General features: G+C 41.2%; 1 protein-coding gene across 2 annotated transcripts in view; it reads left to right on the top strand.

Annotated features, from left to right (window-relative positions):
* Window positions 1-10,901, top strand: part of kif23 (kinesin family member 23) — an 11,779-nt gene extending 878 nt beyond the window's left edge. The window contains exons 4-23 of one of the 2 annotated variants that reach the window (XM_079501586.1): window positions 1-45; window positions 637-773; window positions 1,141-1,253; window positions 1,542-1,712; window positions 1,883-1,927; window positions 2,232-2,344; window positions 2,577-2,698; window positions 3,699-3,801; window positions 3,891-3,970; window positions 4,058-4,177; window positions 4,453-4,612; window positions 4,998-5,159; window positions 5,587-5,753; window positions 6,307-6,480; window positions 7,243-7,464; window positions 9,009-9,239; window positions 9,712-9,800; window positions 9,939-10,017; window positions 10,570-10,640; window positions 10,723-10,901. The exon at window positions 1-45 is cut by the window's left edge and continues 61 nt beyond it. In XM_079501586.1, coding sequence (XP_079357712.1) covers window positions 1-45; window positions 637-773; window positions 1,141-1,253; window positions 1,542-1,712; window positions 1,883-1,927; window positions 2,232-2,344; window positions 2,577-2,698; window positions 3,699-3,801; window positions 3,891-3,970; window positions 4,058-4,177; window positions 4,453-4,612; window positions 4,998-5,159; window positions 5,587-5,753; window positions 6,307-6,480; window positions 7,243-7,464; window positions 9,009-9,239; window positions 9,712-9,800; window positions 9,939-10,017; window positions 10,570-10,640; window positions 10,723-10,747 — 2,429 coding nt within the window. In that variant the 3' untranslated portion in view covers window positions 10,748-10,901. The remainder of the gene's footprint in view (window positions 46-636; window positions 774-1,140; window positions 1,254-1,541; window positions 1,713-1,882; window positions 1,928-2,231; window positions 2,345-2,576; window positions 2,699-3,698; window positions 3,802-3,890; window positions 3,971-4,057; window positions 4,178-4,452; window positions 4,613-4,997; window positions 5,160-5,586; window positions 5,754-6,306; window positions 6,481-7,242; window positions 7,465-9,008; window positions 9,240-9,711; window positions 9,801-9,938; window positions 10,018-10,569; window positions 10,641-10,722) is intronic. The other variant, XM_079501587.1, reaches the window with a different exon arrangement.
* Window positions 10,902-13,620: the final 2,719 nt, after the last annotated feature.

A 13,620-nucleotide genomic window follows, 5' to 3' on the forward strand; every position in this document is an offset into this window, starting at 1 on the left:
TTGTTGCCAAACCACTGGTGGAGGACCTTATACATGGGAAAAATGGTAAGAACATTACCTGAGGGTCAACCATGTTGTTCAATCTACCTCATGCCACTGTGGTTTTACATGGACCATAATGCTTAGCGCCAGTAGTCGCTCTTATACACTGGCCTGTGTTTTTGTAATGTAAAAAACTGACACCCTGAAAGGTAACCAGATTAATCCAGTTTCGGCTGGCAGTCTAGCCGTGCCCCACACCCTAAATATCTCAGGTTTAGAAAGTACAAAATTAAGTAAGTACCCTCTCTCAAATCTACAACTATGCATGCATGGGAGACTAGAGTCATTGGCACTCCTTTGTGATGTAAGTACATAGTTGGAGATCATTCTTTCTTGCATAACAATGTAATGTACCCCATTGATTTGGAGTACTCGCTATAGAGTGTCTCAGTCTAGCCCCCCTACCAGGGTACAGGAAACTATTCCCCATTCTTTCCCCCATAGACATCCTACTGTGTTAAGCATCGGGCCGCAGACCATCTGCTGGGTCATTTAAGCTTGATATTGTGTTTTTACGCCCTAAACCATTAGTTCAGGTTGACTGTGACTACTGTATAGTGTATATGTGTTTCATTGTGGATTTCCTGTCAACAGGGCTGCTCTTCACATATGGGGTAACTGGTAGTGGAAAGACGTTCACCATGACTGGTTCTCCAGGCCAGGGCGGTCTTCTACCTCGCTCTCTCGACATGCTCTTCAACAGCATAAGTCCTTACCAGGCCAAAAGATATGTAAGACATACAATGCTCTCATATTTCACCTAATTTATGAAAATGTCTTGCCAATATTTGTAATCACCATGCCACAGTGGACCTTGTGGAGAATTGACTCTGGTGCTATAACAGTGGTTCTCAACCTGTGGGTCGGGACCCCCCAGGAGCCGGGTTCCCACATGATTTTGGGGTGTCCCCCCCCCAGGCCCAGAGGACGGTGAAGTGAAAATTTAAGGACTTTTAAGACCCCTTTTTAATGCATAAAGGAAAAAAAGACGAAGAATATAGTCTATCTACACGCCTTGCCAGTTCGAATACAGTAGTTCTGAACCTGAAAAGGTTGAGAACTACTGCTATAACATTTAACATACTGTCTGTGTTACAGGTATTTAAGACTGATGACAAGAATGGCATTGAGATCCAAAGTCAAGTTGATGCCTTGCTGGAGCGCCAAAGGCGTGAAAACCGCCCACCCATCCCCAAAACACCATCCACCAGGTTTGCATGCACTTGTAGTATGCCAACAGTCTATTCTATTACAATTTCAATACAATCTAAGATGCATTAATATGTCCAAAAGGACATTAAATTCAGCATCAGTTAATGATGCTTCAGCCTAGGGCTGGGCAATATATTCATTCATATCCATTATGATAGACTGGATATTACTTGTAGTCTCCTGAATGAAATGGCATCAGAGTAACTACTGCCTAGTTCATATATAGATTAACATGTCTCATTACTTCCGCATGATCTAAATGTCTAACTTTATTTATATTTGTATAGACAAAAGCTTGACCCAGAATTTGCTGACATGATTACACCAGACGAGGCCTGTAAGGCAGATGAAGTGGATGAAGATGGTTGTTACAGCGTCTTTGTCTCTTATGTGGAAATCTACAACAACTACATATATGACCTCCTTGAAGAAAGCGCATATGATCCAATGAAACAAAAGTAAGTTTGGACAATGTTGAATTGGTTTGACATTTTTCCGTGTTGAATAAATGATTCAGTGCTCTAGTTGTGTTTTAGCTTAGTATTAGGCAGATTTGTGAACAAGCTAATGTGTATATAGGCTCATGGTATAGTAGGTTGGCAGATAAAATGTTTGTTCCTTTTGTTAGGTGGAATGCGGGAGGTACACCAGTGCGACAGAACACTGAGTTCATGTATGTGATTGTGACCAGTGCACACAGTAGCTCTATATAGAAAATGTAGTTTTTGCCTTTTTTTTCTTCGTTTGACCTCAAACTGGTTACGTTTTTGTTTAATGTGCTGCTTTGTATGGCATTTTTGAATGTGACCCCCTAATTGCTTTCTAAGAATGTGCTCCTGCAATGTGAAAGTTAAGTTGCCCTTTCCCATGAACCGACAACATGTTTGCAAGTCCTTCTCCTGCATGTTAAAAAATAATTGGATCAGCAACTATATGCTATATGTACACAGACTAATTCCATTGTTATCTTAATCTAGACCACCTCAGTCTAAAAATCTCAGAGAAGACTCCAACCACAACATGTACGTCACTGGATGCACAGAGGTTGAAGTCAAGTCCACCGAGGAGGCCTTTGAGGTGTTCTGGAGAGGTAAGCTGCCAAATATATACAGTACATGAATATATCTGCCCACACAGAACACTGCGATGATGAGCTGAGATGTGACTGACCTGGTATTGCTCCACTCAAGGGTGAGCTCTGACCAGGACATGACCCAGTGTATAATCTTCTCTCTGAGCAGAAACTGAAAATGTGAGGGGTGACTTGGGAGTTGGGAGACTACTGCAACTCTGCTGGGAACTATATATTTTGTTTCTGCCAGGTCAGAAGAAAAGGAGGATTGCAAACACCCAGTTGAATAGGGAGTCCAGTCGCAGTCACAGTGTCTTTATTGTCAAGCTGTTGCAGGCCCCACTGGACGCAGATGGAGAGAATGTTTTTCAGGTCAGTGTGAAGTTGACGTTTGTTCATCGCTTCTGAGCTGGTTGGTGAAATCATTCATTATTAGATTGGTGTGTGTGTGTGGTCTAGGTGACTGGATGGTGGGGGAAAACAAATGCTCAATCCAGCGGTTCTGGGGTCTTGTTATTGACCAATGTGGACTGGGGATAAAAGTGTATTTTAACCACGATTCCTGCCTGGATTGATGACTGACTAGGGCGGGGCGATATGACTGAAATCAATATCACAAATTAAGTGAAAATATCATGCCACCATTGTGCAGCAAAGTCAAATACAGGGTTAAGTTGTTAATCAGAACTAATCAATCTAGCCCCTCCTATATCCAGCTTTTAGTGTATGTTCACAAACTTTGTCCTACACAAACATTACATTCCCATTGACAATGGATGGAGAATTTTATGTCATAGTGTCTGAGCAAATGGGCATAGTGTCTATTTTACGTGATGATGTATGATGATAAGAGCGCCCCTCACTTCACACGGGTGTGATTATTATTGTTTATATTAGGAAAAATATACATTATAATTTATAAAATATAAACTATTTTGTTGCAATTCTGTTATTGGTTATAATTGGAAATATTCACTTGATATATTGGGCCCTATTATGCGTGTCTTAAGTACCAGGTCTTATGACTTAACTTAAGACCTGGAGGCGTGGTCAATGCTGTTTGGCCACTCAGAATAGCCAAATGGCATTGATCACGCCTCCAGGTCTTAAGTTAAGTAATAAGACCTGGTACTTAAGACATGCATAATAGGGCCCTTTGTCTCTTAATTGCTCAGTCCTATGACTGTCTGAACATCCCAGTGGTGCCTTGAGTATTCTACATAAATGGTCAGACGAAGAGGTGGAATGACAGTTGGACACACTTACAGTATATAGGGTATATAGTTGGCTGGACCAGTAATGTATTTGGCAGTTCTGAAACATTGTCATATTGCTCTGCCCTACTAATGTGATGTGAATGCGTTACTTTCAGGATAAGAGCCAGGTCATTGTGAGTCAGCTGTGCTTGGTGGACTTGGCAGGGAGCGAGCGCAACAACAGAACGCAGGCTGAGGGTTACCGTCTGCGGGAAGCAGGTGTGTATTGCCAATATAGTAATGAAAATGTTATGATTAACTGTTGGCATCATTCATCGGATATTGACTAGTTTTTCTTATTGCTGCAGGTAACATCAACCAGTCGTTGATGACACTGCGGACATGTATTGAGATTCTTCGAGAAAATCAGATGTATGGCACCCAAAAGGTTGGCATCTCTTGAGTTTGCATCTAATGTAAAAGGAACAGTATTTGTCCACTTGCACAGCTAATAATAAAAATATTCCTTCCACAGATGGTTCCCTACAGAGACTCTAAGGTTACTCATCTATTCAAAAACTACTTTGACGGAGAAGGCAAAGTTCGAATGGTGGTGTGCGTAAACCCCAAAGCAGATGACTACGAGGAAACTATGGTGCGTCTGTCCCCTGAGCTCCCCTCATATCTGTCCCCTGAGCTCCCCTCATATCTGGCTTTCAAGAAAGCCAGATAGAAATAAAATATGTATTTAATGCGCACTGGGGAATTTGGTTATTACAGCAGCCAGTTGCAATATACAATAACAGGGAAGATAATAGACAAATAATAGAGCAATACGGAAATATTAAAAGCACATAAGGTGAGCTTGTGCTGGAAATGGTTTAGTGTTTTGTGAGGTATTAAGTACTCTTTATATTATATCCTGTGCAGTTGGTGATGCGCTTTGCAGAAATGACCCAGGAGGTGGAGGTGGCTCGGCAGGTTGACCAACCGAACTGCCGCTTTGTGGCAGGCCGACGTAACAGGAATCAGGCCTTCCAGGATGAGCTGTCCCGCAGGCTGGATGACCGTGGTGGTCCCATAGATGCAGGTATCTATCCACAATCTATAGAGCTAATGAACTAAAGGGAAAATCATTAAAGTCTTAGGTTGTTGGGCCTTAACAAATTCTGTGCACCTTGGCGCTAAGTAAGCCTTGGCGTGCCATGAGGCCCATAGGGGCAGGAGCCTATCTCCTGTTTCTGTAGCGTGAGGCCGCGGCGGCTTGATGTACAAGTACACCCCCTGGACATGACGGTGGCATGGAACTACTGTAAATGATGGAATGCCATTCTAACAATACAAAATACACTCCTCCATTTTGGTTTTTAATGATGATGGTGGAGAGCACTGTCTAAAATCAGGTCACGGCCATGTAAATGCACTTATTGCTTCCCAGTCAGGGTTGGTTTTAATAAGTCTGTGTTTTCCCCTAGGTTTACCCTCCCTGTCAACTGGAAACTTACCTCCACTATCCCCGCTGCCCGCCTGTCAGCTGACAGACCCCCATGATGATGTCATCTTTAGCAGGCTGCTCGCAGCGCTGGAAGAGAGGCACCGTGTCAGAGCGTTGAGGATCGAGGAATGCAATAGAATAGGTCAGTGTTACTGTCCTGATTGATCTAGGAACATTCTAAGGTTGCAATTAAGTTTGATCTCAGGGGTAGAGTGACCGGATGGAAACCGCAAGGTTCCCAGTTCGAACCCGGGCTCCCCCAGAGTTGGTGTCGAAGTGTTCTTTGAGCAAGACACTGAACCCCTAATTTATCCCGATGTGCAGGTTGGTGCCTTGCATGGTTTCCTCTGCCATCGGTGTGAATGTGTGTGTGTGTGTCAATGCACTGCGCAATCTCTGTAAAGTGCCTTTATCCAAGGCACTTTACAGAGATTGTGCACTGCATTCACCATGCATTTGCCATTTATATAGCGCCTTTATGCAAGGCGCTATATAAATGCACCCTTTGGGCCTTTACCATTTTATCTCTTCTAGTAACCGTGCATGTGTTCACCCCTGTGTTGTTTCAGCCAACCACCTGCAGTCCATGCTACAGGAACAGGATGGCTATCTTCTGGGAAAAGAAAACGGTATTCGTGAACAAAGTGGCAAGCTGGCAGACAAGGACAAGATTATTCAGCATCAGCAGGCTGAGCTTGAACGCATTGAGAAGACTACTAAATTGCAAGAATACAAGGCAAGATGACGATGTGCTGTTTGAAATATAATTTAGTACTAGGTCATGAGGAACTTTCTTTGGATTTTTGTGCAGAGACGACCCAAAAAAAATGGTTTGTTCAACACTTAACAAGGGACCCCTGACAAAGAAAGTACACATTAATAAAATGCATTGTAGATAAGTGATGTACAATTTGCATTCATTACCACTACATTGTGTGTGTGTGTCCCATTTAGACCAAACTACCGTAGACAAAGTATGTGGTAATCGGCTTATTAGTGACACAATGTAAAATTACACAATATAAAAATCTGTGTGGCTGAGATGCAAGTACCCATGCTAGGCCTGTCCCTGACTAAGAATTGAAATAGTTAAATCTGATTTGTGTGTGTGTGTGTGTGATTTGTCGACTCTATTTGACTAATCGCCCCATGCAGTATTGAGTAGTTATTTAATAATAAATTAGATCTTTGTTGTCATAGGAAAGCTTGGGACACTTCACCATGATCAGCGTTCTCAATCTGAGTTCTTACCGATGCATCTCTATTCTCTACCATGTTGTCTGTTCTAGATTGAAATTCTTCAGAAGACCACCAATGCTTATGAGGAGAACAAGCGCTCTATGCAGATGGAGTTGGAGACCAGAGAGCAGAAGTTGCACAGAGAGCAGTCAGAAAAGAGACGCATGGCGGAGCGATTACAAGGCACGGTTGCTGACACAGAGTTCAAGTGGCAGAAAGAATGTGTGAGTAACGCCTCATGGTATTTATTTACAACAGTGTTTGTGTGCACTGTGCAGTTTTGTATTTCGCCATCACAAACCATTAGCTTGCTGACCTCATTTGGACAGAACAATTGTCTTGCATGGGAAACAATAGTTGTGAATACACTCTGAGTGAACAAATGGAACCAAACCATTTGGTTCAATTTTGTGTACTTACTTTACTGTGTCTCTGTATTTGTCTCTATATTTCCAAGTTAATGTCCTGCTTTATACTCACAAAATAATGCACAAAAGTAGTTAAAATAACCTGTCCCCTTTGAACCTTTTAGTTTTTTGTGTTTTTTCTGGTTTATTTTGTCACACTGTTAGGAGGCTCAATGTAACTGCCTGCAAGGTTGCCATAGCTGTTATGTTCCAAATAAACAACTTTGAGGCAATAAATGTATTACAAATGTATCAAACTGTTATGGCCATTTTGGATGAAATGCAATGGTCTTACTTTCTTTACTGTCAAGCAGTTATAAAGGGCTTGATTGTTGCTGTATTGTATTGCTGTCGTAGGCTCAGTGGAGCTCTCTGCTTTTAAGTCTGTCATGTCGGCATAGTTACATTTATTCATTTTTACTAAAAGATTACAACTAGCAGCTTTAAGCAATGATGGGCAAATGTTAATCCGAGTACTAGTATTAATCCAAGTGTCAACCACTGAAGAGAGGGCAAAATAAAAATCGCTGTGCTGTCATGGGTAAAAATCGCTTAAACATTGACACCTGGGTTTTGCAGGAGAGGCGCGTTCAAGCCAAGCAGCTAGAGATGCAGAACAAGCTGTGGGTGAAAAATGAGAAGCTGAAACAGCTGAAGGCCATCGTTACTGAGAGCCAGGTGCCCGGTTGCTCAGAGTCTCCCCAAGTCCCCCAGCGGCAGACCAGACCGCAGCATCCCCGCGCATCCCCCAGGGAGGAGCGTCTCCCTGCCAAGAGGTCTGCTTCACCGTCCCCTGTCCCTGTAAGTTTCTTTAAAATATCCTCTAGGGTTCATCTTCCCCTTTCCACCTTATACTAATGGAATGGCTAAACCAATTCTGTCTACCTGAGTGCAATATCATATGAGCCAATTATATCAATATGACCTTACCTGATGTATTTGTTCTAAAGTTTATTTTCCCTTCTTTGCTGCTGTAACCCTTGTCTTGTCCTTTTGAAAGTGAATTTGTCGACTAAAATGACATGTTTGGCAACAGTTTTTCACTGAGCTATGATGACTAAGACTTAGACTAAATATATTGACAATTTTGTCAACAAATAAAAACCTGACTAAAATGTTAGGGAGGGACTAGTTTTGGACAGAATCAACTGTAGATTTTGTCAACTAAAACATTTTAGAAGACTTGAATTTTATCCAAAAGACTGACTAAATAAACATCAACATTTGCTGTCTATAGCATGTGTCTGGTGCATGCTATAGTAACTTTGTAGTAACTGTCCTGTGTGCTCTCTTGCCACAGAGCTCTAGTCCCCTCCGCATGTTCTGCCTAGTACCAGTCACCACTAGTTCTGGAGGGAAATACTAAACCACTGCTAATGGTTAACCGATAAAATAAAAATAAAAGCCCATGGGGCACCCTGGCCTCTTCTAACTTCCTCCACGTTATTAGCCAGGGGGGCAAAGTGTGTGCACTGCAGCAGCCACCAGGCTTTCGCCAAACTTTGGTCAAATAATTATCATTGCATCAGGTAATGTAATTGTGAAAATAATAAAATGATTGAAAGACAGAACTAGTGTATTGTCTGTTAGTGCACTGCTTGTTTATGTTATGGATATACATACTGTTGACATTTGCAACTTTGTCAACAAAAATACTTATACTTGCACGCATAAATTGCATTAAACCGTTCTGCCGGGCGGGTCTTTGCGCAACTGCTCCAGCTTTGGAAAATGAGCGTTAATAAAATGTCTATTTGGCCATCCCTATCCCCCTTACCCCTAAACGGGCCACAACTAAATCTGTCTGTGGCCTCCTGCATCGCTGAGTGGGAGCAGTTGGCAATGCAGCACAGTGGGCAGGTTTGCCAATCCCATCCACACTAGGGACCATGTTCCATTAAAGAGACAAAGGAGGAGAGGTGGGATCTGGTTTAGAGAGGAAAAGGACCCCTCTTCTCCCCATGATGTAGACAAGGCAGCTGAAACCGCTTCCATGGTTGGTGCAGTAGCAGAATGTAGCATGTTTAGGATGTCTTAAAAAAATATGATTGCTTGAATGAATTTGTCCCATTGATATTTATTTTCTTTTTTGCATTTTGATTTAAATTAATTGCTTTTCTTACTAAAAGTCTTACCATCTTCACCTTTGCATTTTATCCTGAAAGAATAAAATAAGGATAAATATTTCCCTACTATCTTACCCTTTTATCAGCATAACCTTGTGGAACACAGACTAAGCCCATTCTCTTTACATTTATGTGATGTCACAATGTAGTAATTATAGTTCTGTTGTTTAGACCACTTTTGTTCCATGAAGTTACCTTCTGTTTTTCTGGCTGACTTAGACCACCACACCAGTGCGTCCACTGCACCGGCGGTCCCGTTCTGCTGGCGAAAGGTGGGTGGACCACAAGCCCTCAACCAGTGTGGAGCTTGACACCGTCATGCAGCCGGTCATCCCCAACGCCATTAGGGTGTCTAACCCCAGAGAGAAGGACCTGTCCAAGTGTGACAAGTATTTACTGACTCACCAGGAGGTGGCCTCTGATGGAGAGATGCAGACTAAATTGATCAAGGTATGCAAACCATGCTGATGAGTTCTGAGGCCAAACCCGGCAGCAGACAGGGTGTGTTTATTAAACTGCTGAGGGGTCGATGATGAGGTTGCCATATGGAATTTTACATTTTGTTTTCATGCGGGTGGGGGTCATTGGCCTCGCATAGCCAGCCTTCATCTGCCTATTGCCCCAGGCAGATTAAGTCTGGCCCCTGGTGAAGAGCCAACCAGATTCGTCTGGAACCAGGCTATAACCACCTGCCCAGTATTCAAATATGGGGCAGGATATTGCAAAATATCCCGCCGACGAGAATAATGTCCACACAGTGATATTAGTATCGCTACGTGAGGCTAGGTCAATGTTTATCTTTAATGTCATTGGTTAAAAATAACAATGGGAACCCTGTTTACATATTCATTAAGAATTTATTCGTTTTCATGCATTAATTCCCTCCATTTATGCCTAACTATGACCCACTCTCACCTTACAGGGTGATGTCATCCAAACAAGGGGTGGTGGACAGGCGGTCCAGTTCACCGATATAGAAACTCTGAAGCAGGAGTTCACCTCACAACCACGGTGGGTGCTTGCAGTAAAATGTATCAAGAGGTGGTCAGCCTTTTTTCAGTCACTGATGTCTGTTTTTATTAAAACGGTCAGTTGGTCACTGTTTTAATGTCTTGCTTTTAACATTTGTTTGTTCTTTCTTTGTAAAAGCCGCAAAAGAAAGTCTGCAGAAGGCTGCCCTGCTAATCAGGATGAGCACACAGGAGACTGGACTGACGTAGAGACGAGGGTAAGACTATAGTCACTATCAGCCGTGCGCACATGTTACTTTCAACATATTTAGACCTCATAGAACTCTGTGCTAGCCGTAATAGACTGTAAAATATTTTAAATATTTTATTTATTTTGATCAACATTGGCCTGTTATCTCATGGTACCAACATCAATACAGTTCTTTAGTTTGGGTCTGGAAGGCTAAATGTCATCAAATGGTGGTCCGTGGCTCAAATACAGAATAAAATAGACCTTGATTTGAAAAATCTTGAACCACTGATTTAAAGTATATTTAGAACGGATCCAAAATATGCAATTAATTGTGATTAACTATGGGCAATCATGCGATTAAATATTTGAATCGACTGACAGGCCTTACATATATATATATATATATATATATATATATATACATACACACACACACACACATTGATTTATTTACATTAATTAAACCCAAGATTTCTTGTGCTGGCAAAAGCGGTTGCGAGCACAAATCCTGAGATTTTGTGTGTGGCAAATATTGTGTGGAAGCAATTGCAATTGTTTTCATTGCTTTTCTTCCCAGTGTTCTGTTGCTCTGGAGATGAAGGCTGGATCAAATATGGGCCCTAGTTATGAGCATCACGGACAGCACAAGTAAGTAGTCTGTTCTCTTTCCCATTTTATGTGAAAATAGAGCTTGTGTTCACAGCTAATGGTATGTTTGATTTAATTACAGGCGCAGCAAACCGGGAAAGACCTGACCACCCCTCCCTCCTATTTATCCTCACTTGGCTTTTGTGCAATACACTCAATATATGATGCATGGCAATACACTCTTAATATATGATGCATGGCTTTACCAAAGCAGTTTTATACATGGGAATAAAATTCCTATAAAACACTCGTTTGTTTCTACTTGTTTGTTTGTGGATACAAGTATCAAGTGCGTAAAGATTCACTGCTTCATAATGTCCATTTAAAGACCTCAAAATGTATCAAGAAAAGTGTTTTGGAGTGCAAGGAAGTCAATAAGTCCAGTGAGGTAGCAGCTCAGACGTTAACAGAGATGGAGAGAACTCTGTGTTGAGAGAGTGTTTTTAAGAGACGCCATCTTCCTGTTTTTCTTTTTTAATATCCGGATCTGTGGATCCAGTCGGTCTTAATACAAATGACAAAATCAACATGAAGTTGGCATTGTAAAAAAAAAAAGCCAACTTGGTTTTATAATGTTGGTAGAATCTGTTGTGCTAAAAAGCCTGAGATCGATTTCACTGTGCAATGAAAATCTATGTCGATTGTCGAAAATTGTCCAGTACTACATAAAGAAGGCTGTTATAACGCATGACGGCTTCCTGTGCATTTAAAGCTGGTGGAAAAAGTTGTCTGGCTTGAGAGACTCCTTGACCTGGCCTGTTCCACGAAACTTGGATTAACTAATCCAGGATTTAGGCCAAAACCAGGCTTTTTAAATCCTGGTCTTTACAGCCTGGTTTATTCCATTCCACTAAAGCCAAGCGAGGCTTAGAATGGGCGGATTTAGCGAGCCAGGATCATAACGCCTGGCTGAATAGACAGCCTGGCTTTTTGTCTCTAGACCCATTTGGTGGAACACAGATGTACTGATCCTTCTTCTTCATGGGATATTATGGCAGTTTGCATCCTTAATAGTTGCATTACTGCCCCCTTCTGTGTATCTTTACTAATCTATTCAAGACTTACTGATACAAGGACTTAAGCTTCTAAAATAAATACTGCTGCTGTAATTAAAGAGAACATACTCTCAATAGTGGATAGACTGAATGATTAACTACCCCAACAATATAGTTTACATTTTACCACTAACTTAAAACAGAATTTTTAATATTGTAAACATAATGATATTGTGATATTTGGCCATAACTCCCTCCTCTGAGGGAGCTACCTTTGGGGAAGGGGGTTGTTGTCCAGACAGGGGCCAGACTGTGAACTGTGGGTCATGGGTTCAATAGTGGGTGAAACGTTACAATGGTAATATGTTGTAAAACAATGAGTAATGGTAATAGTTAGTGGTTTTCACTTTTACAAAAAAAAAATATATAATTATAATGTAATAATTCTTCTTAACCGTGCACTTGCACGACAGCAAACCTAGTCTGGGGAACATTCACCAAAAGCAGCTGATCTATAAGCTCACAAGCTGTCATGATGTTGTGCAGCCTATATATTTTGGTTCTTTGATTTTATATAGTGCTTAAATTAGTCCTTTAATGCAGACCGATAAAAATAAGGCAACATAAACCCATAATTGAATAAGTGTGGAAAACATCATTGGTTTGTGATCAGTTTGACTGCTTAATGAACAGTAAAGACATCAGGATTAAACCTGTCTGTTAGCCTGGTCTGGAGCAGGCTAAATCCAAAGCATTAGTTTCCATGGTAACTAATGTAGCATCACTTTCATGAAACCGAATCAAGCAACATATCCAGGTTAACTGGTTAATCTGGCAAGATTAACCAGCTTTCATGAAACCGGTTAATCGCTGATCCAGGATATATTAAAGCCAGGATATCTGTTAAATCCCGGCTTAATCTCTAATCCAAATTTCGTGGAACGGGCCCCTGACTGCATTCACAAGAAACTCACAGGCACAATTTGTATTTTATCATTCCAGGAGGAGGGTAGCATACATCACAAACTGATAAAAGAAAATTGTAGATGCCTTACTGAACAGTGAACACTAGATGGAACCAGAGAATTGCTGTACAATTTAACTCAACTAGGGGCCAGAAGGCCTGAGCTGTAAGTTCATTTTCAAACTGCTTTTTGTGACATATATGCCTTATATTCCTCCATTTTAACTGGAAATCATGCACGTTTTGCAATAGACATTCAAAGAACCACTGAATTATGCCCTGTATGAGGCTATATATTTTGTGATCTAATTTATGGGTTGATCAATGAAGTTGTCTCAGTAAAGATATTGGTGACGATGTGGAGAGCCTGAATGTATTTCAAAGAGGTTCAACACATTGATTTAATGTTCTGCAAGAGCTCTAGGTTATCCTTTGCCAAGAGTGTAGCAATATTCTTTGTCATATAAACAGTCTGCTTTCAATTACTTTGGTGAAATTGCCTTACTGTGTTCATGCTTGATTAGATATTCATTATGTTAAACAAGGCACTTTGTATATAAATCCATATTAAATTTGTCTGGCTGACTGCCTTGGGGCCAAGTCAGCTGGGTTCCTTGTGCAGAAAAACTCAAGCATTTCCTGGTCTCCAGCACTGTTTTCTCCCTCCAAAGCTGTGTGTGTGTGTGTGTGTGTGTCTAACAATGAAACCGGCCACAAGAATGTTGAACATTGCTTTTATTTGTGTACATCCTCCTTTTGGTTATCACCAAATTTAATTGAATTATTTAGTAAAATTCATTCCAATTAGCATTAGTAAAAAACATTCCAATTAGCATCACACAGGAGGGCCAAGGCAGTGGAAGGCTTTTTTTTCTCAAAACGAAATACTGGCCATTTTGCTCAGTAAAATATCACTGCCATGCTAAATGGTGCATTTATATAGCGCCTTTATCCAAGGCGCTTTACATAGATTGTGCATTACATTCACACACACATTCATACACCGATTGCAGCGGAAGCC

The sequence above is a fragment of the Electrona antarctica genome, assembly GCF_951216825.1.
Source record: "Electrona antarctica genome assembly, chromosome: 5".
NCBI classification, from domain to species: Eukaryota; Metazoa; Chordata; class Actinopteri; order Myctophiformes; family Myctophidae; genus Electrona; species Electrona antarctica.